Source organism: Chaetura pelagica, unplaced genomic scaffold, assembly GCF_000747805.2.
Source record: "Chaetura pelagica isolate M959 unplaced genomic scaffold, ChaPel_1.0 scaffold360, whole genome shotgun sequence".
In the NCBI taxonomy this organism is placed as follows: Eukaryota; Metazoa; Chordata; class Aves; order Apodiformes; family Apodidae; genus Chaetura; species Chaetura pelagica.
The window spans coordinates 571,313-597,225 of record NW_009951950.1 but is presented as its reverse complement, the minus strand read 5'-3'; the positions used below and the strand labels follow the sequence as shown (position 1 = coordinate 597,225).

Here is a 25,913-nt window from a genome sequence, read left to right as displayed (position 1 = left end):
CAAAGAAATCTGGAAATACGCTTTTAAAAATACTTATTTTGAGAACACTCTCAAGTCTTTAATTCTTAATCATTGTTGTCTTTAAGCTCTTTACAAAATGCGTGAGGTACGTCCAACTTCAGTTCTGAAGGATGAAAACACTTTCCAAAACACTTTGGTCTTTGTACACAGTCTGTACTCATCAAACAATAGTCCGTCTTGCCAACAGTCCAGAAATAGACTTCTAATTCTGCTTGCCATAATTCAGACTGGTTAGAAACATAGGGAAGATAATAAGCATCAGCTGTATTTTCAAATATTTTCTGTTTGGATGCAAGCACATATTCTATTCTGGTTTGTGCAGTCAACAAAACTCAAGATTATTTGCAACTCAACTGCAATTTCTGTTAAGTCATTGATGCAAAGAGAACCTTCATTGACTCTTAAAAGCTGGGTTTTGTTGTTTCATAGATCTTAAAATATGTCACTGTGAAATGACAAATGATCCCTGTGCAATAGCACTCTTTTAGAGTGGATTTCCATGTTAGAATGGCAAACCTGACCTTCATGGAAACTTTCATTCTAACATCTTCATCAGCAAATGTTTATGAAGCACATAGAAGTTGAGAGTTTTCCGTAATACGTCATGTATGAGAGAGTGGAAATACTTTAAGGAGAAGGAAGTTAGGTACAGTGATTGTCTCTACAGTTAAACTTAACATTAAAATCCACTTAAAAAACCTGAATGAACAATTATGTTAATTCAGTTTTATCTTTATCTTGAATACTGCATTGAATTTCCTCCTAATTCTGTTTTTAAACTATTACATGTATAACCAGTAACTAATAGTTTGACCGAGACAACTGTCTACTCCCCATTGCCAAGTAATGGAGTAGAAGAGGCATAATTTCAAAACACTTTGATCACTTAACTACATAGAAAATAGAAGGATGATGATGTTACATCTAACTAAGCGCTGCAAGATACTTGTGTTTTCTTAGGTTTAGAGCAATTTTGGTTTTTTAAGTGGCGAAGGCTTTAGGAGAAAAACCTGTTTTTAACAGCTCTGTGTATTACTGCAGTCTGAGCACCCTGAAACAGCGCTTACTAGCATGACATTTTCCGTCTACAAGTCATTTATTTAAAAGCCTTTGTAATATATTAGAGGCATTCTTTGTGCACTAAGTCCCCAGTGAGAAAACTTTCTAAGGGATTGAGTGAATTTTGTTGCCCAAGAGGACCATCTGAATCCAGGAAAGAGTTAATCAGATTGGAGAATATATATGCTGCCTTTAGGACACATTCAATTAATAAGCATTCTTCTGACCTTTATTAACTAAGTATATTGTTATTCAATATCCTGTGAAGGATGGAGTAGTTAGAAAAAGGTAGTGAAGACTCTCTGCTGCCCTGTATTTTTTTAATGAAATTGTTTGCTCAAACCAGGACAGCAACTGTGAGAGAAGCAGTTATTGTAGATTTCTTAATGTGTCATTTTTAACATTTGGTGTGATACAGTGAAATTAACAGTTGCAAGTCCTGGTGAAAATATTGCCTTAGTTTATAGCATCATAAATAGTGAAAACGGCTTATGAAATACTACTTTGCCTGAGTAAGGCAGATTTTTTTCCTTTGCCAAATCAAATAAATAACTTGAATCCTAGATGTCACCACATAATGTTTATCAGAGTGTGTATGTGTTACACGTCAGTGTTTTCGGATCTATCCAGGCTATGTATTCTCTTTTGTCCTTGAAAACCTGTGCTGAACTGGAGCCTGTGTTTTCAGCACAGGTCTGGACAAAGTTGGGTTGACATGTTTGAAAAGCTTTTCATCTCTGATGTTACAGTGTTACAAGAACAGTGATAGGGCACCTAATGTCTCAGTCTCTCAGACGTTCACCTGTTTGAGGGGAAAACCAGCAAAGAAACTGGTATGCCCTAGAAATGTAAATGTCAAGGTTCACCCTGTCTAAGGCCTAACAATGACTCTGTGTTTAACACAAGAATGGAAGCTGGGGTTGGAATAGGAACTGTGGGAGCATGTCTTGTAAGCAGACCTCATTTCCTTCCTGAAGAGCCAGTAGGCATTTTATTTTTTTTTATGTCTTAAATAGCAAGCACACAGGCTAGCTGGAGTAGGTAACATGAACAAGAGAGAGGAAAAAGCATCAATACTTACTGTCGCGATCCGTGACCTATTATATCTCCTTTTTGGAGTGAATGTAGCTTATCGGGATCTGCCGAGAGGTCCGCACGTGGCGCTCGCCTCTCACAGAGGAGCAGTGAGCTTCGGCACTGAGTTTTCAGGTGAGACACTTGTTCAGTGCTCACTAGTGTGTCCAATAACAGCAGCCAATCCCCAATTAGAATTTATGAAGACACGGTTTATTGTGGGGAAAAATAAAACAATTTGGGGCAGGAGGTTCAAAAGGGGTAATTAAAACACATAGGAGTTATGAAAAATCTTTTAAACACCAAATACAAAGAACTTATATATGCCTTAACACATATATATGTACACTTTATTTACACACCCAGATTAATTATCTATGAAGGGAGGAGGAAGGAGGGATATGCCTGACGCTTGTCCCGTGTAGGATCATGGTTTGTGTGCAGGTAAGTGAGACAGGAACACCTCAGGGAGAGAATTAGGCCCAAAATACAATTCCTTACTTTGTCCCCAAGGTGCTCTAGGTACTTGCATAGTAGCTGCGGATGCCTTCCCCTGCAACCCGGTTTTAGGACCAGGGGTGGCAGGAATTAGTCTCACCACACGTGCTCAGCAGCAGATGGGTTCCCGAGGTGGGTAGCTGCAGGCAATGCAGGCGAGGAGCGCAGGCAAGCTGGCAGGAAAAGCCACGGTGAGACGGGATGAGCTGGGTCTGCAGGGATGAGCCGGATCTAGCAGGGGCGAGCCGGGTAAGGGATGAGCCGGGGCTGCAGAGATGAGCCGGGTACTGGGATGAGCCGGGGCTGCAGGGATGAGCTGGGCACAGGGATGATGAGCTGGGCACACTCAGGGTCTGTGCGAAAGCGCGCGCCGAAAAGCAAGCGGCAAAACTGCGCCGAAAAGCAAGCACCAACAGCTTCAGTGTCTCTGGAAAACCGCGCCAAAAGCAGCGCACATGCTGTCTCTTTATAGGTCTCCTTTGCTCCTGATTGTCCGGTTTCATATTTCCAGGCTTCTCAGCCAGTCAGGCGGAGACTGTGTCCCACCACTGCAGCCTTGCAGTTTGGCATGTGTTTTTCTGTTTTCCCACCAGGGCTCTTCTCCAGCAGCAGCTGCCCCCCTCAGGGCATCCAAGTTGTTGTTTTCTGATAGAGGAGGCAGCCAGGAGAGGGTTCAGAGTGCTATGTGGACCAGCCATATTTCAGTCAGTTATGTCTGCTGACCTAAAGGGCATTTGATGTTCGTGTGAGGAAATACCTGGTCCTTCACACTTGCCAAAGCTGCTATCCTTATCTGTGCTACTGTCCATCTGGTAGGACAGGTCAGCAACTAAGAATCAGTTAAGGATTTGAAGATCCATGTTCCATTCTAGATACTGTCTGGACTACCAGGCCTTTCCCTCCCTGTCCCCTCCCCCAGTTTCCTATTTTTTGTCACCTCTGATTTTGTTTGTGGCTGTGGAGCTGGCTGTGTAATTGGCTGTTGTTAAGGGCACTGCCTGCTTTACTAAAGGCACTTGTTCATTTGGGATTTGCTTCTTTTGTGTCATATTCCCCTCCTCTCATCACACAGGCAAAAATTTGGGGGGGATTTCAATCAATCTAATTTCTGTTAACAAACATATAATAATTTATTCTGGTATTGAAGCAAATGCACACACGCACTTAGTAAAAAACACCTCTTGCCTCCCCTCTTCCTGGTCTCCACTCACCTGGCCACACAGAGTATTCAATCCCTGTGCAGAGGCATCAGGCACAGGGGAGATGGGATCAGTGCACAGTGGGTCCTGCAGCGGTAGCAGTCCCTCTGGAGCAGTCCTGCTTGGCCCTGCTTGGACTGCTGCTCAGCTCCAGCCCCTACTCTCTACTGCTCCAGCCTGCTCCTTTATTTTTCTCGTTTCTCACCCTTCCCAGTCTGGCCTTGTTCCATTTATTTGCCCTTAGTTTTGTTTGGTGTTTACTGCACTCTAAATTTTAGATACGTTTTTGCAGAGGCTCTATGAAGTCCTCTGATTCAGAGGTGCCACATGTGGCTTACTGGACTCAGCTGTGTCCTGTGGTGGTTCTGTTGCAGAGCCAGCAACACAGGGCAACCCGTCATCTCTTCCCAGTGAGGGCACCCCCACAGCTCCTTGCTAGATTTGGCATAATACCTTGCCAGTTATGCCTAATACACCCCACACACACACCAGTCTTTTAGGAATTTTTATGGACTTGCTCATCTTTTTCTCTTTTTGGTCTTTGCTAGTCTTGCTTTTTCACTGTCCTATTTGAAGACGTGATTGGTCATTTGCTGTTGCCAGGTAACGTTAAGGTAAATGGATGACAAGGAAAATACAGCTGGAGTTCAGTGCAGGGTACTGTTCTGTTCCTTGCTTATCCCTTTGTATGATAAAATGTAAGAGAAAATTCCACCTTGGTTCTGTTGTATTTAATAACTTCCCCCTATAGATTATAGTTTGTAACAACTTTTGAGGAATTATTTGCTGTACTAACTAACAGTCAAAGTTATTCACAGCTTCAGGACATGGTAATCCACGTTGCAAATTCTGGACTGAGGACAAGTACATGTGCCAAGATTTGCAATGATCTGTGGAGAAAAAAAACAACAAACCAACTTCTAATATTCCTTCTGTTTTCTTTTATAAAAATAATTTGCATTTTAAAGCATTTTTAGGTCTTCCATGTAGTAACAACTGCAAAAAATCAGTTTCTTCAGTGATATCAAAACTGATGGGGAGAGATTATTTTTATAAAATTGGTTACCTTCTGGCTAATATTTAGAAATGTGATGTTGTAAAACAGAGCTTTAAAGCTAGTCCTGTGTTTGCTAATAGGAAGGCAGGTTCATATCCTGAATCAAATCGGTACCCTCATGTGACATTGCAGTAACTTGATTTCCCCTTGCTCTCAGCACTGTTTCTCAATATCACGATTGCTTCTTGCAACATAATTGCTGAATTTGCCGAAGAGAAGTAGCTCCTCTGGTAATGTCATGTCAGATGAAGAGGATTCTGCAGCTATCTTCTGTTTTTCTGAAATTGTGATTACTCTTCATATTGACAAGCCTTGGACCTGTATTTTTTCCTCAGTTTTTCCTTTGTTTCCTCCGTTTGTCAGCTGTATTCATGACCCAGTGGCCCAAAACCCAAAGTAATAGAATTGGTTTAGTTCTGAGGTTACTTGTAGCAAGTATGAACTGCTAAACTTGGGGGTACTGGCTTTGCTGAGATAGTGCAGATTTCAGGATTTTCTCCATCTGCCTCAGAAGATTCTCTCCTCCTGTATCTGTACAGATTTTCTGAGTTGTGTATCACCCCACATTTGCCATACTTAGGTTTTCTAGGTTCTGGGTGACACTTGTGAATAGTTTTGGTTTGCCCTTCATGTTATTAATGAGAGTCTTTCTTACAGGGAAGAGTTCCTTACCTCACCAAGTGGACTGGATTCTGGCTTAGTATTCCTACAGATTGAGTTTTCCACTGCAGTTGTCTGGGTCTCTAAGATCTTGGGAATATTGTTCCTTTCATAGGTGGATGGAGTCTTGTCTGGCAGCAATTTTTGTCATGTGGTAGTAAGAAATTGCTTGGTGTTCACTTAGACAATTGCATATAGGAAAATTTGATCCTATTGAAGAAGAACCCAATTTCCAACAGAGTTTAGAGGTTTTAAGGATTACAATGGCCCACACTTAAATTGTTTTTTACAATCTGATATGTGTTGTTCCTTGTTTGTGTAAATGCTGCGCTTGGTAGCTGCCAGTTCTCTGAAGTGGTATGCAGAGCACAAAGGAGCAGGCTTGTTTCTGTAGAGTAACTTATAGTGTTCCTCCATTATTACTCAGAAGAGTATTCTGAGGTCAAGTGGTTTGCTTTGGTTGTTACAGCAATGGAGTTTATCTGTACTGTGTCTGAAAAGGGTGACGTGTTTTGTTTATGAGGGCTTCAAGAAAGAGCTTGTAAAAGAAGCAATCTCTGTTCTAGGCCCTTCTTTCTAAAGCCTGCTGTCTGGGCAGGTCCCTGTTGGATCCTGTTGCAACTCTGAGGCTCCTTAGATCTTCAACAGATTTTAACCACTCAAAGACTGGTCAAAGTCCAACTCAAAGATCAGTTGTTGCTGAAGGTCTTGTAATTTACAGTATTAGATTATTATACTGAAATTGTGTTAGAGTAATGAGGGGTATGTGTGTACAAGAAGTAGAAGAAAATTTTTGAAGTCCTAAAATTAGAAAATTGAAGTCCTAGTAAATTTTCTTAGGCTTTTTTTCTTACTAACTATATTATGTGTAAATAGATTTGTGCATTTAAATTGTTTTCCAAACTAGAGATGATGAATCAGATTTCATTGCTATTAGCAGGCGACTGGTTTTACGTAGTTTCTATAATATGAATTTTATAGTATTGTGGGAAATTGAAGATAAATTTGCAATTAAAAGACAGCAAAACAAAGAAAATAGTCTGTAGGAGAAACAGTTGTTACAGTTGTGCAGTATTGACATCTATACTTACAGTAAGCTAAAGTTCAGTCATTTTTTTCATTAAAAACCATGGGCCTCTGTCCTCAAAGTTTAATTTGACATCTAACTTCTTAGACTTCTAGTACATGTATTTTTGCAAAAACTCCTAAAAATTCTTCAATCCCAATATTCATTGATGGCTACACATGGCACTTTTTTGTCTATGATTGTTCTTAAGTCAGCATGAGCATCACTTCAATCACTGTTTGGGCTAACAAAAGCTTTATATGGATTAAAACAGAGTTTCATTATTTTGTGTGACATTTGGAAAACAAAAGATGACAGATTATTTAATTTAATAAAGGGCATCTCAAGAATGCTGCGAAAAGTTCAAACCTTTAGTCTCAAGTTCAATGCTGAAGGTTCAAGGGTTTAAATTGTGTAGAGCCTTGATTAATTGGTTTTTGGCTTAATAATGTGCAGCTTATTCTGCTTTAAAATCCTACTTACCTAGAAATTACAAATAGACTTTCTAAACTACTGTAGTATGTGTAAAGCATAGGATATATATATAAACTGTATGAATTTCTCTATACTCCAAGGCCATTTTATTTCCCTAATTATTTGTTCATGAATGAAGATTTATGCAACAGGGCAATTTAAGCAGCCAAATCTTCCTTCTCTATGTAAATGGAGACCGAGGTACTGTAAATAGTAAGAAAGAAGTGCAATAATATAGGTAAAATGTATTAGAAAGCGTGTGCAAGGTACTTGTATCTGTAGAGCTTTGTGAGCTCTAGCTCAGCACCAGCACAGAACTGACTCTTCAGGAGAGTATCAGCCCCATTTACTTGGCGCTTCATTTCTGGAAGTGTTTATTAGTGTATCCACAGTTTGTGCTTAGCTGGGCTAATAAATCCTCAAGAATCAGGGTCACTGTGACTTTCAAGTGACCTTACATGGAGCTAGCTGAAGTCCATCATGGTTTATTAATTCAGGTATTGACTGGGAGAGACTATACTGTATCATTATGCCCTGAAGCAGCATAGCTGTTTTGCATATATTCCATTTAAGCTAATAAGTTCTGCTAGACCTGAGTTGGCTCTTAGTATTATTGCAGATGCATATACAACCTGCATAAACAGCTCATGGATTTGCAAATTTTACCTATGTCACTGTCATCCCATTCCTGTTGTGGCTACTAGTACATCCCTCCTTTCCTCAGTTTCTTGTCTTGTGCAGCTTGAGACACACGGAACAAGTTGTTCCACAAGAAGAGGTTTATGAGGGAATAGAGGTCAGTCTTAGAACTAGTATTTGCTTCCTCTTGCTAAAAAGGAGTGGGGAGTACATTGTGGACAACTAACGGTGCTTCAGATCATTTTAAGTGTCTGGCCAGTGCTGCATTCAGACTGAGAGTCATGTATTGTCATATTGAGACCTGGTTTCAATTTTGTTGTGCAAACAGGAAAGGTGATCTAAAGAATCTGCAGAATGTGTCAGGGCTTGTTTAATTGAGCTGACCTATGAGAGTGTTATGTTTTACATTTCCAAGCACCCTTTCATGTCAATAAAATTCTTTATCCTAGTGACATTTAATGTGGACAGATATTTAAGTATTTTTCAAAACTTGTTAGGAAAGGGTATTTGTGTTTTTTTTCTTGTAACAAAATAACCCTGTTAACTGTTTCTTCTAGTGCTCTTGTAAAGCTCTGTTTTGCAGAAAGGGTACAGATTATCAGTTATTCTACTTCTGTAGGCTTCTAAAATACAATAAGGAACATGCACTTCAGCCATTTTATATATATGCAAGCTTATTGTTGCTCTTGCACTTTAGAGCAAGAAAAATGGGATTATCTTTAAGGTCCCTTCTAACCTTAATCATTCTGTGATTCTATGATCATCATTTCATGTTTGGATATCAAAGAAAGAAAATGGATCTCATGCTAAGCATGTAGGAGTGAGGTAGTATAGATTAGTTGTTGGAACAAATTTGAGTCAAGCCTTTTAACACCTGAAGAAGGTTCATTCAGTTCTGAGAGTGTTTTACATTCAGGTACTATGAGTTTAAGTAGTTAAACAGTATTTGCTCTGTCAAGCAAGAGAACCAGTCCCTTATCCTCAGCTGGTTACTACAAGGCTTTATAGATTGATGTGTCTCAAAACTTACTGTGTCAGTGAAGGAAATAATTGTACATTATTATGTGGTTCTTGCCATTGGCATGATCTGGAATTTCAGAGACAGTAGGAAACTGCCTCACAACTTATTTTAAAAGCCAAGTGGATATGCTGTTCCCAAGTCTGTGTCTACTGCTTTCTGATACAGTTTCCAACAGTGACCAAACTGTTTCTGACTCAATTATTTGCTAGGTATGAATTTTAAGTATTTTTTGTTCCTAGCTTACCACCAGATACTAAAGAGAGGAAATGAAACACTGAGGTTTTTTCAACTCCTGGGTGAGATTAAAGAGGTAAACTCTTTATATCTGTAGTGGTGAAGGGGAATTGTCCATCAAATATCATTAGAAGTATGTGAATATTGTGAACAAAAATATTTCTCAGATGGCCATTATTTGTGATGGCATTCGAATCAATTTGTAGGCAGTTGTCATAGGGAGACGTTACCTCTGTCAGTTTCGGCAGCTTAACAGAGAAAAGTGTAAGTAACTATCTGTAGAATTTTGCAGTTTTCAGCCCATTGTACACTATGAAACAAGCTGTGCAATTTAGAATCTTATTTCTAGAGCTGTGACTTGAATGTTGCTAGAAACAAGTTTGAGCTCAGTGACACTAGTTTCATCAATAACATTAGGTTTTTGTGGGATGAAAGGGGAGATATATTTTAAGGGTACCTGTTTCAGGGGCTCAGAGGAGTATTGCAAATATAGAAGTGGTAAAAGAAAAATGTGCTCTTTAAAGCACTATAAGCTTTGTAGACAATATTTAAAAGTATCTTATGTATATGTAGATGTAACAAGTCTAGTTAAAACTTCATTGGTTCTGAAAGTGCTGTAAAGCATACATTCTGTGGTGGGTTTTTTTATTGCTGAAGATATGCACACCTGTCTTACCAAACTTGCTTTATAATGTGTCAGGTAAGAAAAAACAAAATCAAACAAACAAACAAACAAAAACAACACAACAAAAACAAACAAACCTTTATGACTTTTGGTAATAGTTGTAAAGAGAAACGTGCAGAACTGGAAGAAATGAAGACTTAACTTTTTTCTTATCCTGGATTGCTACTGTTCGGAAAGAATTTTCCAGTTCATGACACTGTTCCATCACTGAACCATAAACCAAGTTTTGTTAAGGTAATTGTTCTCCAATGTTCAGACATCACTGCCACAGGATTTCCTAGTAAGATAGAATTGGTATCATCCGTAAAAGTTGCCAGGTAGTTTTTTGTTATTCAGGGTGTGTCTTTGCAGTGCACTGTAAAAGCTGCTTGTCGTAGAGTTCACTGTGCTGTGGAGGGAGCTTCTGGTACTCAGGCTGCCTGACATACATGTCATCATATAGCCACAGCTACCACAACTACGTGGTGCCACTCACTGAGCTATGTGGCATTGTCAAATTAATGTCATCAGAGTAGATAGATATTTTAGATGATTTGTGCCTGGGTTGTGGTAGGCTTCATATGAGCAAAATAGACTTATTTCCTTTTTAGCATTAGTGAGCAACTGGTTTCATATGGGCTATGTAGAGCCTGGCAATACAAGACCAAAGAAACTTTAATCAAAGCAAACAAACAAACAAGTAATTTTTGTATGTATGAGAAGCATGTTATGCAGTCAGTTTGCTCTTTTAAGTGCCTGTGGGCACTCTTTCTGCCTGTTAGTGTTTAACAGCAGTGGTGTAATGGGTTATTTAGCTCTTCCTAGAACAGGAGTCAAGGACAGTTTCTCTAGTCTAGACTAGCTGAATCTCTTATGAATAAATTTCCTTATGTCTTTCAAATTCCATACTTTTTCTTGTAAAATTGAGATACTTTGTTAACATCAGAAATTAATTTCCCTGTCATTATGTTCGGGTAAAGGCTAAGCCACAGAAGAAAAGACATTTCAAACAAAAATAAAACTTCAAATATTAGAACAAACAGCAGTTAAGAAATAACTTTTATTTTTTCCGGATCAACTAACATTCTTTTTTTGATAATGTTCTGTTGCCTTCATGGGTACTTTCTTACTTCATGTAGTGTCATTACATTTTAGTACGTGAGTCCTAAAATCTCATTTAAAGGACTGCAAAATCTAATCTTTAGTTAACCTAAGTTAATTTTGGCCAAGATACTAAAGAAATGTCAGAGTTTGGTGTAAAAATTTTCTGCCATTCTGAATTTAACATTGATAATGATGCTTTTAGCTCATTCTGAGATACACATTACCTGTATTGCCCTGGCCAAAGGCTAAAGAGAAAACATGAATACACACATACATGCACACACACACACCCCTGCAGCAAAAAAAATCCCCAGAAACAAACAAACAAAAGCCAAAACAAAATCCCCACCCTGTGTTATTAACCTTTAAAAAGGAGAGGTTCCAGTCATTTAAACTGAACTACTTGGGGGTTCTAGCATTCCAAACCTTTTTGCTGGGCTTCAAAGCAGTAAACACACTGGTCGTTTATAGTTCTGTGGTTTAAACAAAGAACTCTGTCTTACATGAGCAAGCTCTGTTTAAATATATTTTAGTTGTGTAATACAATTATCGATGTGTGCAGTACAGTAGATTATTGGTGTAGAGTCATCAGTTACGAATGGCTCATTAAGCATAGAGGAGAGAAAGGTCTCCCACAGAATCTGAATGAAAGGGTGCTTAGCCTTGGGTGTACCTTAATTATTTTAGGGTGGTATGCTGCTTTTTTTATGCTTAGGTCTGGAATGTAATCATCATTAATCACGCCGATGATATAAAACTGGCCAAACGTAAAGCTCTCTGCGGCTGAATAAGTGTAGCCACCTTTTGTGTTCAGTTGCTGACCACCTGCCAGATGAAAGTAGGGGCCGTGTTGCCACCTAGTGAGAGATCTGTAGGTATGCATGTTGACTTGAGTAAACATACGAAATTACAGAGAGGGTTTCTTAGGTTTCTGACTTCTTTAGTCTTTGGGAGGACAGCAGTGTGGTAGACAGCTGTGATTTGAAACATTGTCAAACATTTTAAGCCAGCGCTGCTGTGGAGATGAGCAATGCTGCTGTAAGCTGGCCTTTTGTTTCTCTTGCTGTTCTGTCAACACTAGTGTGCTCATAAGTGTTTGTGCAGATACCCAGAACTAGTCTGACTGAAAAATAGCTCTAACGGGAAAGGAAAAAAATACTGTTTTCAATCAGATCGATTCCTTGACTCTATTTAGTGTGCAGTTGCACTAGCATGAAGGGGAGAGATGGTGGAGGAGGGAAGCACGAGTTGACAGAAGAGGGAACAATTGCTGCTTTTAATGGAGCTACTGGTTTTAAGTGTTTATCTGTTAATTTTTACTACCAGAAAAAATAAATAAATTTGTAACTTTCTTAAATTATGACTCTCCAGTAATTTCAATAAAGACAACCACTCTAACCTTACAGTTGAGCATTTTGCCAGCGTGTAGTGTTCCTTTACCAAATACACACCTTGTTTGTCTGGTTTTTGTTTCATTTTTTAAAAGAAGTTTCACAACATAATCTGACAGATCAGCTGCTGCACATATGCTTCCAATTCCCACCATAACAACCTGTGGTCTATGGTAGCTGGGAAGGTGTTGGGTTTCAGACTGTTATGCAGTGCTGCATAACAGGTGGGAACATGGGATTTAATAAATACGGTTATTAGTAGTGAACCCATTTTCATAGTTTGATTGATCACAGCTTGAGAGTCAATGACTATTTTCAATTTCCATTGATAACAATGTAAAGAGAGAAGGAAAAGGTTTCAGATTTTGCAGAAGACATTCCAAAATGTCTCCAGCAGCAACACCATTTCTGTTTGGAATTCCAAGCTTGTGACAGAACCCTCCTTATACCTTTCAAAATTCATTTATGGAGTTCATAACACTAGTACTGATTATCGTATCCCTACTTCAGTTTGTAAAACACTTTTGAAACTGCTACTTTGCAGCAGGGGGATTTATCAACAATGTTTTGAAATACATATTACACCTTAAAAAAAATTCAGGAAGTTTTGGTTTCACTTTTCTATGTTGTCCCTTTTCTTCACAGAATCACAGAATTGTTCTGGTCAGATAAGACGTTTAAGATCAAGTCCAACCATAACCTAACTACCAAGTACACTGCTAAACCATGTCCCCAAGCACCACATCTACGTGTCTTTTAAACACGTCCAAGGATGGTGTTGAGAAACCACCTCCCGGGGCAGCCCTGTACCAGTGTTTGATAGTCTTTTCAAAGAAGTTTCTTCTAATATTCAATCTAAACCTCCCCTGGTGCAACTTGAGGTCATTTCCTCTTGTCCTATCAGTTGTTACTAGGGAGAAGAGACTGACCTCCCAAGTCCTTTTCCATTGGGCAGTTTTCCAGCCACTCTTCCCTTAGCCTGTAGTGTTGTATGGGGTTATTGTGACTCAAGTGCAAGATCCAGCACTTGACAGAATCAATCTTCCTCTATTCCCCTACCTCACTGAACCTGCTGTTCAATATAAATGAAGAAGTCATAGAATGTAGAAAATCCTAGATGAGAGATATGGGCTTATCCAATTTTTGTTCCTAATTGAGTAAAATTAGATTTAATTTTTATTTTTTTAATTGTAGTGGGTGCTTGTAAAAAGATGCTAAGAGTTATCATTTAACTAAATTAAATTTAATTACTTGGTTTTAATTATCTGCATTAGGCAGCTGTTAATATTTGTTCAGACATCTTTAAACATTTTTATTGTTTCAAGTTGTTTCATTACCCAAAATACGCCATCTTATTTTTGAAGCATTGCCTATTTGAATGCCAATAAAAATGAGGAAATGGGTAAAAGGAGGGAGGGTTTGCTTTCATGGACACAACCATGCAAACCAACTTTGGGCCAGTCACAAGCTATATGTACTTGGTTTTTTTTCGATATACATTTTAAGCATATTTGTTAAGGTAGAGATTGATTATACAACACAAAATTTGGTGATGATGAAGACACTTTGCAGGGAAGGGTGTGTGGTTCTGCTTGTACTTGTGTTTTGCAACATCCTGAACAGCTCCACATGCTGACTTTTATAGTCTTATTTGCTTTCTCCTTCTTCCTTTGTTTTAAGCGGCTTGAGGACTTGAGATTGCTCACTGAGCCGTTTCACACACTTAAGACTGCATGACACTGAGACAGTGGGGAAAAAAAATGGATGTTGTTTTACTGAGTTAACAGTGAAGTGGTTTCGTGTGTGGTGTGACAAGTTCCAGGCTGCTGCACAGTAGAACAGAGGGTAAGAATGTGTGTGGGATGGAGGGAGAAACAGCCAGCTACCACAGAGCTTTAGCCACTGCAAAGCACGAGGGAGGGGAGGCAGAAAAGCTTTCATTGCTTGTTGAGGCAAGGAGTCATTAACTGGTCAGATGTATCTGTACAATGAGTCTGTCACATATCCCAGAAAGCCAAGCAGTACGTTTTTAATTAAGAGAAAGAGGAATACTCTGTCGTGGAAGAAAAAAATAAAAAAAAACCCTTGGGACAGAAACATCACTGGGGTTCTGTAGTACAGGACTTTTATTGCCAACATCAGTATATGATGTTCTGACCTCCAGCTGCCCATTCCTGTTGCAGTAGTTTGGCATATTGAGACCTTGTATTATATCCTTGCTATATTGTTAGAATAACAAAGCCTAAAAGTAATTTTCACAGAGGAGCAAGTGAGCAGAGAGGGGTTAGGGAAACTTTTAAAGCTAGTATTGCCCTGAAAAGTTCCCCTGGTCTTGAAGGCATGACCTCAGGCACAGTATGATCAGTTAAATTAGAGTTTGGTGTTGTGCAGGCTTTGTTGTGTGCTTCTTACATGCTGAGGTAGCCATGTGCTCAGCTTGGAGGCAGTCAACTCCTTCAGTGCACCTTGAAGCATGGTGTCTGGTGCAGTCTTGGCTACTAGAAAATGGAGCAGACCTGTATTAAATTAAAGTGGCAAGTTTTTGGTATATGGAGGGGGCATGGTGGTGCAGGGGCTGCTTCTATGGAAAGAGGCTTGGGTCTGCCCTGTGCTGGACACAGCTGGTTCCAAACAGCTCCAACAGACCAAAGCTGAACCCATAGGCCATGTGTGTGCTTCTTCTGTGAAAATGTATTTTAAGGAAGTGTAGGAAACGCTGGAGCAAGGTGTAGGGAGTGTAGAATAAAAAGAGGGGGAATACCAAGATCAGGGAAGGAGAGGAGGAGGTTCACCATGGCAGCCTGTGGGGGACCGATGCGGGAGCAGCAGAGTAGAACCACTGCACTGCTAGGAGTTGGAGGGTGGAGTAGTCTGGAGTGAAGCTGAGCCTGGGACAGGGGAAAGAAAATGGGTTGATTTCACATGTATATTTTTTAATATCTCTACCCAAATCAATAAAGTATTTATTCTAACTGGCAATAAAGTAAGTTAACTTTAGTAAGTAAGGCTATTTTGCCCACCATAGTAACTGGTAGCAATCTCCCTTATCTCAACCCATGAGCTATTTGTTGCTGTACACTGTGTTTTCTACTCCCTGTTCCGCTAACAGCAGAGTGAATAAGAGCCTGGGTGCAAATTTAGCAGGTATCCAAAGGCAATCTACAAGACAAAACCCAATGTGTTTGCAGAGTGAAACAGGACTCAATGTGTGCCTTATACAGCTTTAGATGGTTATTTTGAACTAGAACTAGTCTGACCTTGTGGCCGGTTCAAGACTGGTGTGCATCAGGCACATTTCTGAAGCACATCATTCACTTTGCTTGTATCTGCAAGAATTCCAATTGGAGTGGACCAGCAGCATCTTCATGATGCACACCAAAGGATGGTGGGTGAGAATGACACAACCAAATGAAAAAAGTGTTTTGTTTTCCTTTTCAAACCTAGTACTACCACATGTATTTAAATTATAAATAATCATATTATCTGTACAAAATATATAGAAGCATTTTAAGCAAGAAATTTGCTGTTGCTAAAGGTGCTTCCTTTCAGAATATGATCATACTCAGGCTGTGGCTGGAGAGCGAATCCTTTAAAGGACTAAACCTGAAAAATCAGACTGGTGTATGTTTTAAAATGACATATGTCTTCTGTCTTGCTAAAAAACCTCATGCCATCCTTCCCCAAAAACGATGTGACTGCTGCAGTCTGTGAGTGTCACTTAAGATGTTAAAATGGTGCCATAATCCAGGCTGCCAGAGAGCATCTAATTCTCCATGCTGTTGGACACCATGAGCATACTTTCAAAGTACATTAGTATGTTAGAGATGTTTTAAAACCTTGAGTACCAGATTTTGAAAGCAAATTAGGTGTTTGCCAGAATTGCCAGTGTTGCATAGGATATTAGGTAGCCAACTCCTGTGGAAATTATAAGTGTTGCTTATGTTTTATATTTTTTATTAAAGACTGACATATCCTTCTTTCTGATTTTTTTTTAGAGCAGTTACCTTTAAGTGCTTCCATCAATTCATTTTCAGTGTTGCTATCCAAACACAAGGTTGCATTTTCTCTGTGTGGTGATTATTGCTGGGAATTCCCTTTTCCATCTTAGAACTTTTCTATTTGTTACACAAATCTGAACTTTCATGCCATTTTAACAACTTCAGTGACTCTCACTTAATAATTAGCCATGTTATAAAATGGAAACTTGAATGTGACTCTAGTTGCTAAAAAAATTTTTTCAAAGTTTTGTAAACAGACTGAAATTCTGGAATGTTTATTGGTAGTGGTAGTGTAAAATTATGGCTTTTAAATGCTTTTCAAATTATGACAAAGTATAAGGCTGTGTGTCAAGCAAGTTAAATGAAACACCACATCTTTCTCCCTGTTTCTGGTTGTGAAACAGTACCTTTCATTCAGTTTGCAGAGAAACTTCTAAAGGTTGTGCTTTTAAACGTTGTTGTTCTATTTATTATAACTATTATCATTAATGTTTAATTTTGAAAGATGTGCTGACAGAGGAAGCTGTAAGAATGGACCAGAAAGTCAGTTCTTCAGCCAAGAAGAGATATGAATAGATTAAGTGTTCATAAAGGATTCAAATAAAAATAGTCCAGCTATTAAAAGATTACTGTATTAGATTCTAGGACCTTTTCTTGCCTTAGGGTATGTTCTTTTAGCTAAATTTTATTTACTAGTGAAGGAGACTGTTCTGAATGTAAGACACATAATCATTAGTAAATTATGCATGTTACCTCTTCCTGCTTAAAGCTGACTTAGTCCACTGACAGATTCTAGAGTTGTCCTGTAGCTCTTCTAGGTGTTCTGAATATGAAAGGCTTATTTTGATATGGGATGTGTACGACATGGCTAAAATACTTAGCAAAGGTTTAGAGAACAATAGGTAGCAAATAGTTCATACAATGTTATATGCAGAATTTTAAGTTACAGGTAGGCTCACAGATAATAATGGGATTTTTTCTTAGGAAATCTTCAGTCACCTGCTTGCAGCCAGACATCTCCTTGTTGTATTAAGAACTGGAAAAGTGTCTGCAGGTACTTGGAATTTTAGTTACCTCTTGAGGAACATATGGAGATGACATTTAACTCAGTCTGGTACAAGCATTTGATAAAGGATTGAGTAGACCAAAGACATTTAATGAAGGATTGATGTAATTTTTTAAAGTGAAATCAATGAAATATGTGTGCCACCTCTGCCTTTTCCCTTCCCTTTCAGTTTTACTGGTCTTAAACATGACATTTTTTTACATTTGGGTCCTACTCCAAATGGAGTTAAGAATTTTTTGTATGTGTTTTGTCTGGTGGCTTTGTTGTCTAGTATAAAGCTCAAGTAACCTGTTAAATTCTTCGCACAGAAGGATATTCATCTCGCTGCTTGTATTTTTGAATGTTACTGATTTATGTTAAGAATGTGATAGGCAGGGCACATATGAAAATAATGCATTTTATATTTCTTTCTAGTGTAACACGACAATATGGTAAGCATTCTCAAACCTACAAACTGTGTTTATATTTTCCCATAAATATATATGTAGGTCATACTCAAACAATTGTCTGGAAAGAGAATAGAAAAGTAAAATGTCTACTTCAGAATATGGACTAATATTTTCCTCTCTTCTCAAATTATCATCAAGGCTATTCATTCAGGATTTTCCTATTTTTCTAGAATACTGGTGGTAATTTAAAAGAAAAAAAAAGTTTAAGGATTATTAAATCACAAAAATAGTTTCAACAAATAAGAAAGAAAATTATTTGGTGCAGTTCGGATCTTGGTAGTTCTATACTAGTAGAAGGGTTTATTTGTCCTCAGGAAAGGTAAGAGTGTTGTTTGCTTAAAAACAAAATCTCAAGCTTTGAGAGTGATTCTTGGTCTTTCTTTATTCACAACTCTTTCTGCTTTTCTCCCTCGATATCTAGAACAGAGATGCAAGCTAATGTATGCTGGTTAAATTTTATGCCAGTGTCATTTCATATATTGTAATTTCTTTTAAAAATCACTATCAAAGTAGTAAAGTGCAAGAAAAAACTTCTTTATGTATGAAGGTGATCAGATACCAGTATGGGTTTCCTGGACAGGTTGCAGTTTCCATTCTTGCAGATACTCAAAACCCACTGGAAACAGTCTTGACCAACCTGCTTTGACCAGAGGAACTAGAGACCTCCAGGTTTTAATAACTCTGTAATGTGGTGAAAGAGCTTGTCTTCTCTTTTTCGAGATCATTCCATAGTGGTTTTGGATATTTAGGATGAAAATCTTGATATAGTCTGCATATGTGCATCAAAGGAACTTATTACCATACAGGTCTTCAGATTATGACCAAGGAAATCTTTTATTAATTGGTCAAATCAAGAAAGCCTATTAAGTTTTGTGTGTTTATATTTTGATATTTACGAGTTTTTTATATTAAGTTCTGAAGGAAATTAAATATCTTGTCAGTGTTCTTTATAAAGTTTAAACAATTATTAGAAATTTCAGATCTGTTCATTTCCAAGCAATGTGTTCTAACTGTTGGGTTTTTTTATTCAACAGCTTGCTAATATAGCTAATACGGTATCTTCTTTTCTTCCACAGATCTCAAGAGGGAAGCCAGTATTTGTCACATGCTGAAGCATCCTCATATTGTTGAACTGTTAGAGACATACAGCTCAGATGGAATGCTTTATATGGTCTTTGAGTTGTAAGTTTCTCTTTTTAGCTTTCTTTGTTGTCATTTGCTGAACAAAATCCTAAAAGTATGTCTGCATGTTTTGTAGCTTAGAAGTCTTGAGTGCTATGAAAATCTTTATTTCTGGCAACTACAAGTTGTCGCAAATAAAAGAAGTTGTCACAATGGCTCAGTGGCTGACATCAAGGCAGATTCTTTACAGCTTGGCCTCTAAGGGCAGACATGCTGTTCATTGATGGATGCTGTGTCCCTGATAGGGTACGTGAGAGTGAGTTAAAAATCTGCTGATAGTCAACATCTTCCATCTCTACTCTGTACCTATGAACTCTTCTTTTTCTGTTCCCCATATATGCATTTTAGTGTGCTTGGGCATCTGTGTTCATACTGCTTTAATTTTTCTGTTCTTTCTACACGATGTTTTCTGATTAATTTGGCTTGCTTCTGTTGGGACAAGGTTAGGTTGAACTTCTATGTCCAATGGAGCCAAAAATTTGACTTGAGATATGCACTTAGAAATAATTTTCACCTGTTACTTTTACCACTGAGGTAGAGAAGAAGTTGGGCAGTAGCAGAAAAAAAAAACCAACAACTTCTGCTTCTTTTTTTTTTTTTTTTTTAAGTGAGTTTATAAATTTATGAATGTGTGAAAGAACTGGTTTATGCTTTCCTTTCTGTAAGTTTTGATTCAGTACTGACTTTGGGTTTCATTTTGTAAATCCCAAAGCGTGGACCAAGGGACTTTAATTTAAAATCCTATTATGAAATAATTATGTACACCTTGGGGAGATATACTGTGGTAATTAACAAGATTTGAAATGGAATAAAAGTTTTGCTTCTATTTTTACTATGCCAGTAGCTCAGAAACATGAGACAAAAGCAGTAATTATTTTTTAATGGCAAGCCTGTTATCATTTATGTTTGTATACATAAAAAGCAAGTCTGAACAATTAGGATTACTACACAAGTACTGTACCTGAGTTTTTGCCACATGAAAGAAGGAAAGATGAGGCTAAATTATTGGTACAAAAAAAGCCATCGTTCTTTTGTAACAAATAATGATAGAAAATGTGATAGTAAGAACACCTGTTATTGTTAATTTTAAAGTATTTAGATGTTACGACATTATAAATGAGAGTCTGTATGCCTGTGCCAAGTGATACGTCACACACACCAGAGCTGCTAAGGTGCTTGTGTGGTCATGGATTTGTTCCAGTGATGGAAGAGGTTCCTTGGAGACTAGAGAGACCTTGTATCTGAGACAGGCCCAGCTCTAGTCTTTATCATACAGTTATAATTTTCTTTCTCATTCCATGGTGTTAATTTGCTGACAGCTCTATATAGACTGATCCATCATTAGTCTCAACTGTGACCTTTTACCTAATACAAACATGTCATCAATGGAAGTACATCAAACAGATATATTTTACAGTGTCAAAACAGATGAAAGCAATCCTTTTTTTTTAAGTCTGTGCCTTGGAAAGAACAAAATAATATGCAAAACTCTCCTCCTACTTAAAAAATCCGTTTATGAAATGGGGTGCAATCCAGTTTCTTTCATATTTGTTCAATAACGTGCTATTCTGGACAGTGCTGTCCCTGTCACATAATGTTTGCTTGGTAGTTTATGCATGGGATGGGGGGAACACTGGTTTTACATAAAATGCTGTTTTCTATTTGGTATATAACTACCATTTTTGCTTTCATATTCTGTTGCTTATTATATTTTTTTCCTAGTGACCGCTGGTCTTGTCAATGCAAATACTTTGAGGAGGATCAGCTACTTGGAAATATTTCTAAAACAAAGCAAATATTCCATTTGAGGTGTCTGAAAACCACATTGTAAAGTACATTATATGCAGTTTATCCTCAGTATAATCAAAGTATGTGGACTGAGTACTTACCTTTCATGCTAAAGAACGCAGATACATAAGTAGTGAGGGAATTGCAGATACCTTAATATATGGTGATTTGCAAAATATTGTCTCACCACTATACAAAGATGGTTTTACTTTTCTTAGTGCATTCCAAGAGAGATTTATCTCTTGGGATGTTAGAATAACTGATCTTATTCAGGTGTACTAGTTAGGCTGTATATATAGATATATACATAAAACTTTGCTGTTTAAGCTAGCTAAGAGATAAAATACTTTAGTTTTAAAGTCTCAGATTTATAAAAGCAGTACTTTAAAATGGTTGCAGTTACTTAGGTTTATGTTAAGCATAAGCTGATGAGCATTTAAATGACAGTTGGTACATTCGATCATGAAGCTTTGCTGAAGTGTTAAGAAAAAAAGAATAAAAGAATAAAAGAATGCTGTCTTTTTCTTCAGCTTTGTAACAATACTGTGAAATAGTGCAGCTTCTTAGTTTATGGAGTGAAGACTTTTTTGTGTTATTTTACTTGATCATGTTATGGTTTTATTTTTAAATGCAGTCTCACCTGTAGTCTTCTATTTTATATGTCTTTACTGTACTTTTTTTTCATACTTGCATAATGCATTATCTAGGATAAAAATAAGTCTTAAATGTTAATAAAAGAAACAAAAATCTGTATTTTTCACACCAAAGCAGGTTGCTGAGATCACTAAGAGAAAAGTTTCAGATGCTTCTAGGTTTAATGTTTGGGCCAGTTTCAGAACATCCAACAAAATTAAAAAACTTCCACATTCAATTGAAGAGCTTACAATACACTTTGAAGTTAAAGTTAGAATCCTAGAATTTAACTACGTGTTCAGAGTTGGTTTAGCTGGCACTTTCAGTGTAAATACCACACTGTCCCAGTTTATGTACCTTCCATGAGTGCCCTCTACTGGAATCACAGGATTCTCTCAGACTATGAGTGTGCTGTAATTTTACCGGGTTTTTGCACCTTCCACTCACATCTTCGACATGTGTATGCATATATATATATATAACTATGTGTTTATTTTAGTGGATTTTAATTTCTCCTGTTTCTTTTTTATTATTTTCACATGCCTAATGCTGATAGTGCTTGGAGACTTCCTGAACTTCCATTTCATTGATATCTGAAAGCTTTAATATTCTTACATCACATCAGCCTTTCAGTTTCTACAAAATCATCTTTTAAGTGCTTGTGATATTGCTGAGTTGTCAGTCTGTTAGTGCACTGAATTTTCTGTTTTTTCTTATAATTGAGGGTGACTCTTGCTTTTACAACCTCAGCTAGGTAAAATTCAACATCATTGGGGTGATACAAGCCCTTTTTATACATGAAGAAAAAGCTACTTTTAAAACAGGGTTTGGCCTTGAAAAAGTAGTCGATTGAAGTCAGAGATTAAAATACACCTTCAGCATATTTTTCCTTTTGAGATTAACAGAGTTCATCTTAGTGGAATAAAAGTTAAACATTACTGCTCACAGTCTGTAGCAATTTTTAATATCATAATAATTTACGCTAATTGAATATTTATTATTTTTCCAAGCTGCCACTTACTGTTACAAAATTTAAATAAAAAATGCTGGTATGTGTAAGTGGGAGGTAAAAATACATGTTAAACACCATTCTGATTATAAACACACTGTTTAATAGAAAAGTTAATGTGAAGGAACGACACTCTTGGCTCAGTGTCTAAGCAGGTGTTGATACTGCTAGAAGTCTTGAGTGTCTCTGTATCTTTATTCATCCATAGTTTGTCACAAGTCAGAGTGAAATTGGTCTTCTAAAGGGTTTTGCTGCTTTATGAGAATGACTTAATTTTTGGTAGTTAATCATACACTTTTTATGTTCTGCAGTGCTTGGTGTTGCTCAGGTTTCAGTTTTGTTTCCCATCTAGCTGAAGTAAATTGTTGGAAGGAAGCAGTGAAATGGAGATTAACATGAAGGGTTTTTTCCAGTGAGCTAGCTAAATCCAGATTTCTGTTGTTCTCGTTGAACCTGACCCCATTGATTCTATGCAGTAGTAGGTATGGTGCAGCACAGTATATTCACTGACTGAGTGATCTTAAGATATGCATGCAGACTAGCTGTATGATATTGAGCAAGACAGTAAAACTACTGGGAAAAAACCTACAGTTATTGATGCAGTGATGAGCAGTCATGATTTGGCATTATGGGTTTCCAATTTGTGGGGCTTATTAAATCTGAAGATGGTACCAAGTGCTGGCCAGGATGTTTTTTTTCCACCTGCTTAAATGACCATACATTTCTTTTGGTCATCAGTCTCTCATAGCTGTCAGTGCTTTGTCCTTACGATAGTGTATTTTGCTTGGGAATACATACCTTTTAGATTTATTTGGGAACTAAAGCTTCTGCACATTGCTTGAGACTCCTCAAGCAGAAGTTTTGTGGTGCAGGTGTGCAACAAAAGTGATCATTTGCAGACATTCTGGATAGCTTAACAAAATAGTCCTGATAATGTTGGCTTTCTAGATACCTCACAAATTCTGCTTTTCTTTTCCCTCTTGTGTCTTTGGTGCAAAGGAAAAAGGTGTGAAGGCTGAAAATTAGGTTACAACTGATGTTTTTGCTAGTGCCTTGTGAAACATGAATTACATATAATATGGGATTTCTATTGTTCCTGTTAACTCTTGCTACTCTTTCCTTGCCATGTTAAACAGTGAACATTTTTACATATAAATCTGCCTTAAGTTACTTACAGGAGAAGAAAAGGGAGGGCAGTTATGCCACACCCAGCTTCTTTGGTTATAGAGAAATGCTAGTCTAATTTTAGCCTAAGGACTGTTAATATACATGCATCTAAAAGCATTATACTACTCATTGTGAGAAGTTAGGTTATCAAAAAGACAACAGGCAATTAGGGAGAAAAAAATATGAACTAGTGATACAGCATGTGTACTGTCACTGTTTTCAGGTGCTTTCTGTGAGGCTAAGAGGTGTAAAATTTCTTCTTGATGCCATAGTTATCCTCATGAGAATGCTAACTGAAGAGACTACTACATTTCTAGAGTATTTTTAAAGTCTTCATTTAAAATTCAGCTTGAGTAAGAGTTTTTTATTACTACAGTCTTCGTTATAGAGTTGCACTTGTAATACTTTTAAGAACACATTATTTGTTAATTTGCAGAGCCTTCTTATACAGGGAATTGAGTTTCTGCTGTCTTGCACACGTTGTTCAGTGAGCAGTTTAAGCAATAGAAGAAATGTTTTGCTTTATGTTCTGAGAGAACAGTTGTATGACCTGAGTGGCAGGAAATGGTTAACCTGTAGCAAGCCATAGTCTATTAGATTACCTATCAAATGTTTTAGTAATACATTGTACATATGTCCAGGGTATTTTATCTAAGAGGTATGTAAGTGGAATAAATAGATTTTTTGAGCTTTTTTATGTAACTGATTGTAGTTACCTCTCTTAAACATTTTTCTCTCTTTTTACCTGCAGCATGGATGGAGCAGATCTGTGTTTTGAAATTGTGAAGAGAGCAGATGCTGGATTTGTGTACAGCGAGGCTGTAGCCAGGTATGTATTATAATTTTAGGTAATATGATAACATGATAAATGGAAAATAATGGAATATACTGTTATACAATCTGGTAACTAAAAGTTGAAATACTTTAAATAACCCTTTTTTCACAGTCTGAATGTTTATTGTATTAATCACCATTTTTTTAAAAGTAGAACTTTGGAGCATTTTGTCGTTTAGAAATGTCGTACATTTGGATGGGATTATTGAGTAAAATAGTATTTCACATCCAATACTTAATGCTTTGGCTTTTATGGCTCTCTGATACAATGGCATTAGGTGATTTTCCTGACAGGTGTGAGTTTTATTGGCCATACTAGGTGGAGTAATCTTTTCTTTTCCTGCCCTTCCCCCTTTCCTCTTTCCTTTTTTCTGTTTTGTATGTCACTTTATTTATGGTCACTTCACCTTTTCACTTACAAGGTCAACTAAGGTCAAAGAGTCTATATCATTGCAGAAAGACAACAAAACCAAATGTCCTAGTGGCATGATAATTGAGCTTAAAGACCAAGAGGTTCTTTGTTTGCTTTTCTTGAGGTAGATTTTCTAGCATCACAGAAGCCAGGTTGGAAGAGACATCAAGAGGTCTCTGTTTCAACCTTCTGCTCAAGACAGGGTCAACATTACCTTTGGATCATGTTGCTCAAGTCTTGGTCCAGTGGGTTCTAGAAAACCTCAAAAGATGCAGATTCCACGCCTTCCCTGGGCAACTGACCTGTTTGTCATATGACACAGAATTATTGAACATTTGAAACCTTAACAAAATGGAAAATGCAGATTTTTCATTTCTAATTTTCCTTGGTGTCAATCAGAATAATACAAAAACTTTAGATTTTGTTATTCATTATGATAAACACAAAATCCATTCTACTGAGATCTGTATATTTAAGGTTAAGTTGGTTGGTTAGCTTTATACAGTTAAACTTCTAAAACTTAGTTTGTTATATGTGTATAGTTATTTTTCCTGTGGTTTTGTCACGTAGGATATCTTTTTTTTTTTTCAGTCATTACATGAGACAGATACTGGAAGCTCTGCGTTACTGTCATGATAATAATATAATTCACAGGGATGTGAAGGTAAGGATTCTTAATTTCTTTTTCTTTCTTCACCACAATAAAACAAACTATTAAAATTTTATTTCTGTAATTTAGAAGAAGGTGGAAGCTGTAGAAAAGGAAACTATTTGCCTAGTGTGTTTACTCTTACTGAGTCATGTAAGCATAAAGCCCAATTAATTCCATCAGTATAGAACATATAGATCTTTATTTACAGAGTACGTATACATTTGGTTGCAGCTTACTTTGAAAGTCAGTTTAATTTCTAATGTTTGAATATTCGTATGAAATCTGCATGCTTTTTTTTCTTATTAGGAAAATCTGTGTATAAGTTAATTGCATAAATTAAAATGGAATTGCTAGATTAATGGCATCATTTTGACAGCATAATGAAACTCTTCATCCAAACTAAGATTTCAGAGAGATGCACATGTTTACATGCTACAATATTGGTAGTAGTATCTACTTTCTGCAAGAAGTCCTAAACACCTATAATACAAACAAGATGGGGAGAGGAAATACTGTGCTTAAGAACAATGTATGTACATACATACTCTTTTTGATCTGGTTA

The 25,913-nt window shown here is 37.3% G+C and overlaps 1 protein-coding gene across 4 annotated transcripts in view; it reads left to right on the top strand.

Moving 5' to 3' along the window:
- The window catches only part of CASK (calcium/calmodulin-dependent serine protein kinase (MAGUK family)), a 140,947-nt gene that overhangs the window by 9,400 nt on the left and 105,634 nt on the right, over window positions 1–25,913 (top strand). For 2 of the 4 annotated variants that reach the window (XM_009997821.1, XM_009997813.1), the window contains exons 3-5: window positions 18,751–18,856; window positions 24,205–24,282; window positions 25,291–25,363. In XM_009997821.1, coding sequence (XP_009996123.1) covers window positions 18,780–18,856; window positions 24,205–24,282; window positions 25,291–25,363 — 228 coding nt within the window. In that variant the 5' untranslated portion in view covers window positions 18,751–18,779. Of the gene's footprint in view, window positions 1–18,750; window positions 18,857–24,204; window positions 24,283–25,290; window positions 25,364–25,913 lie in introns of those variants that run through there. The other 2 variants (XM_009997805.1, XM_009997797.1) reach the window with 1 other exon arrangement.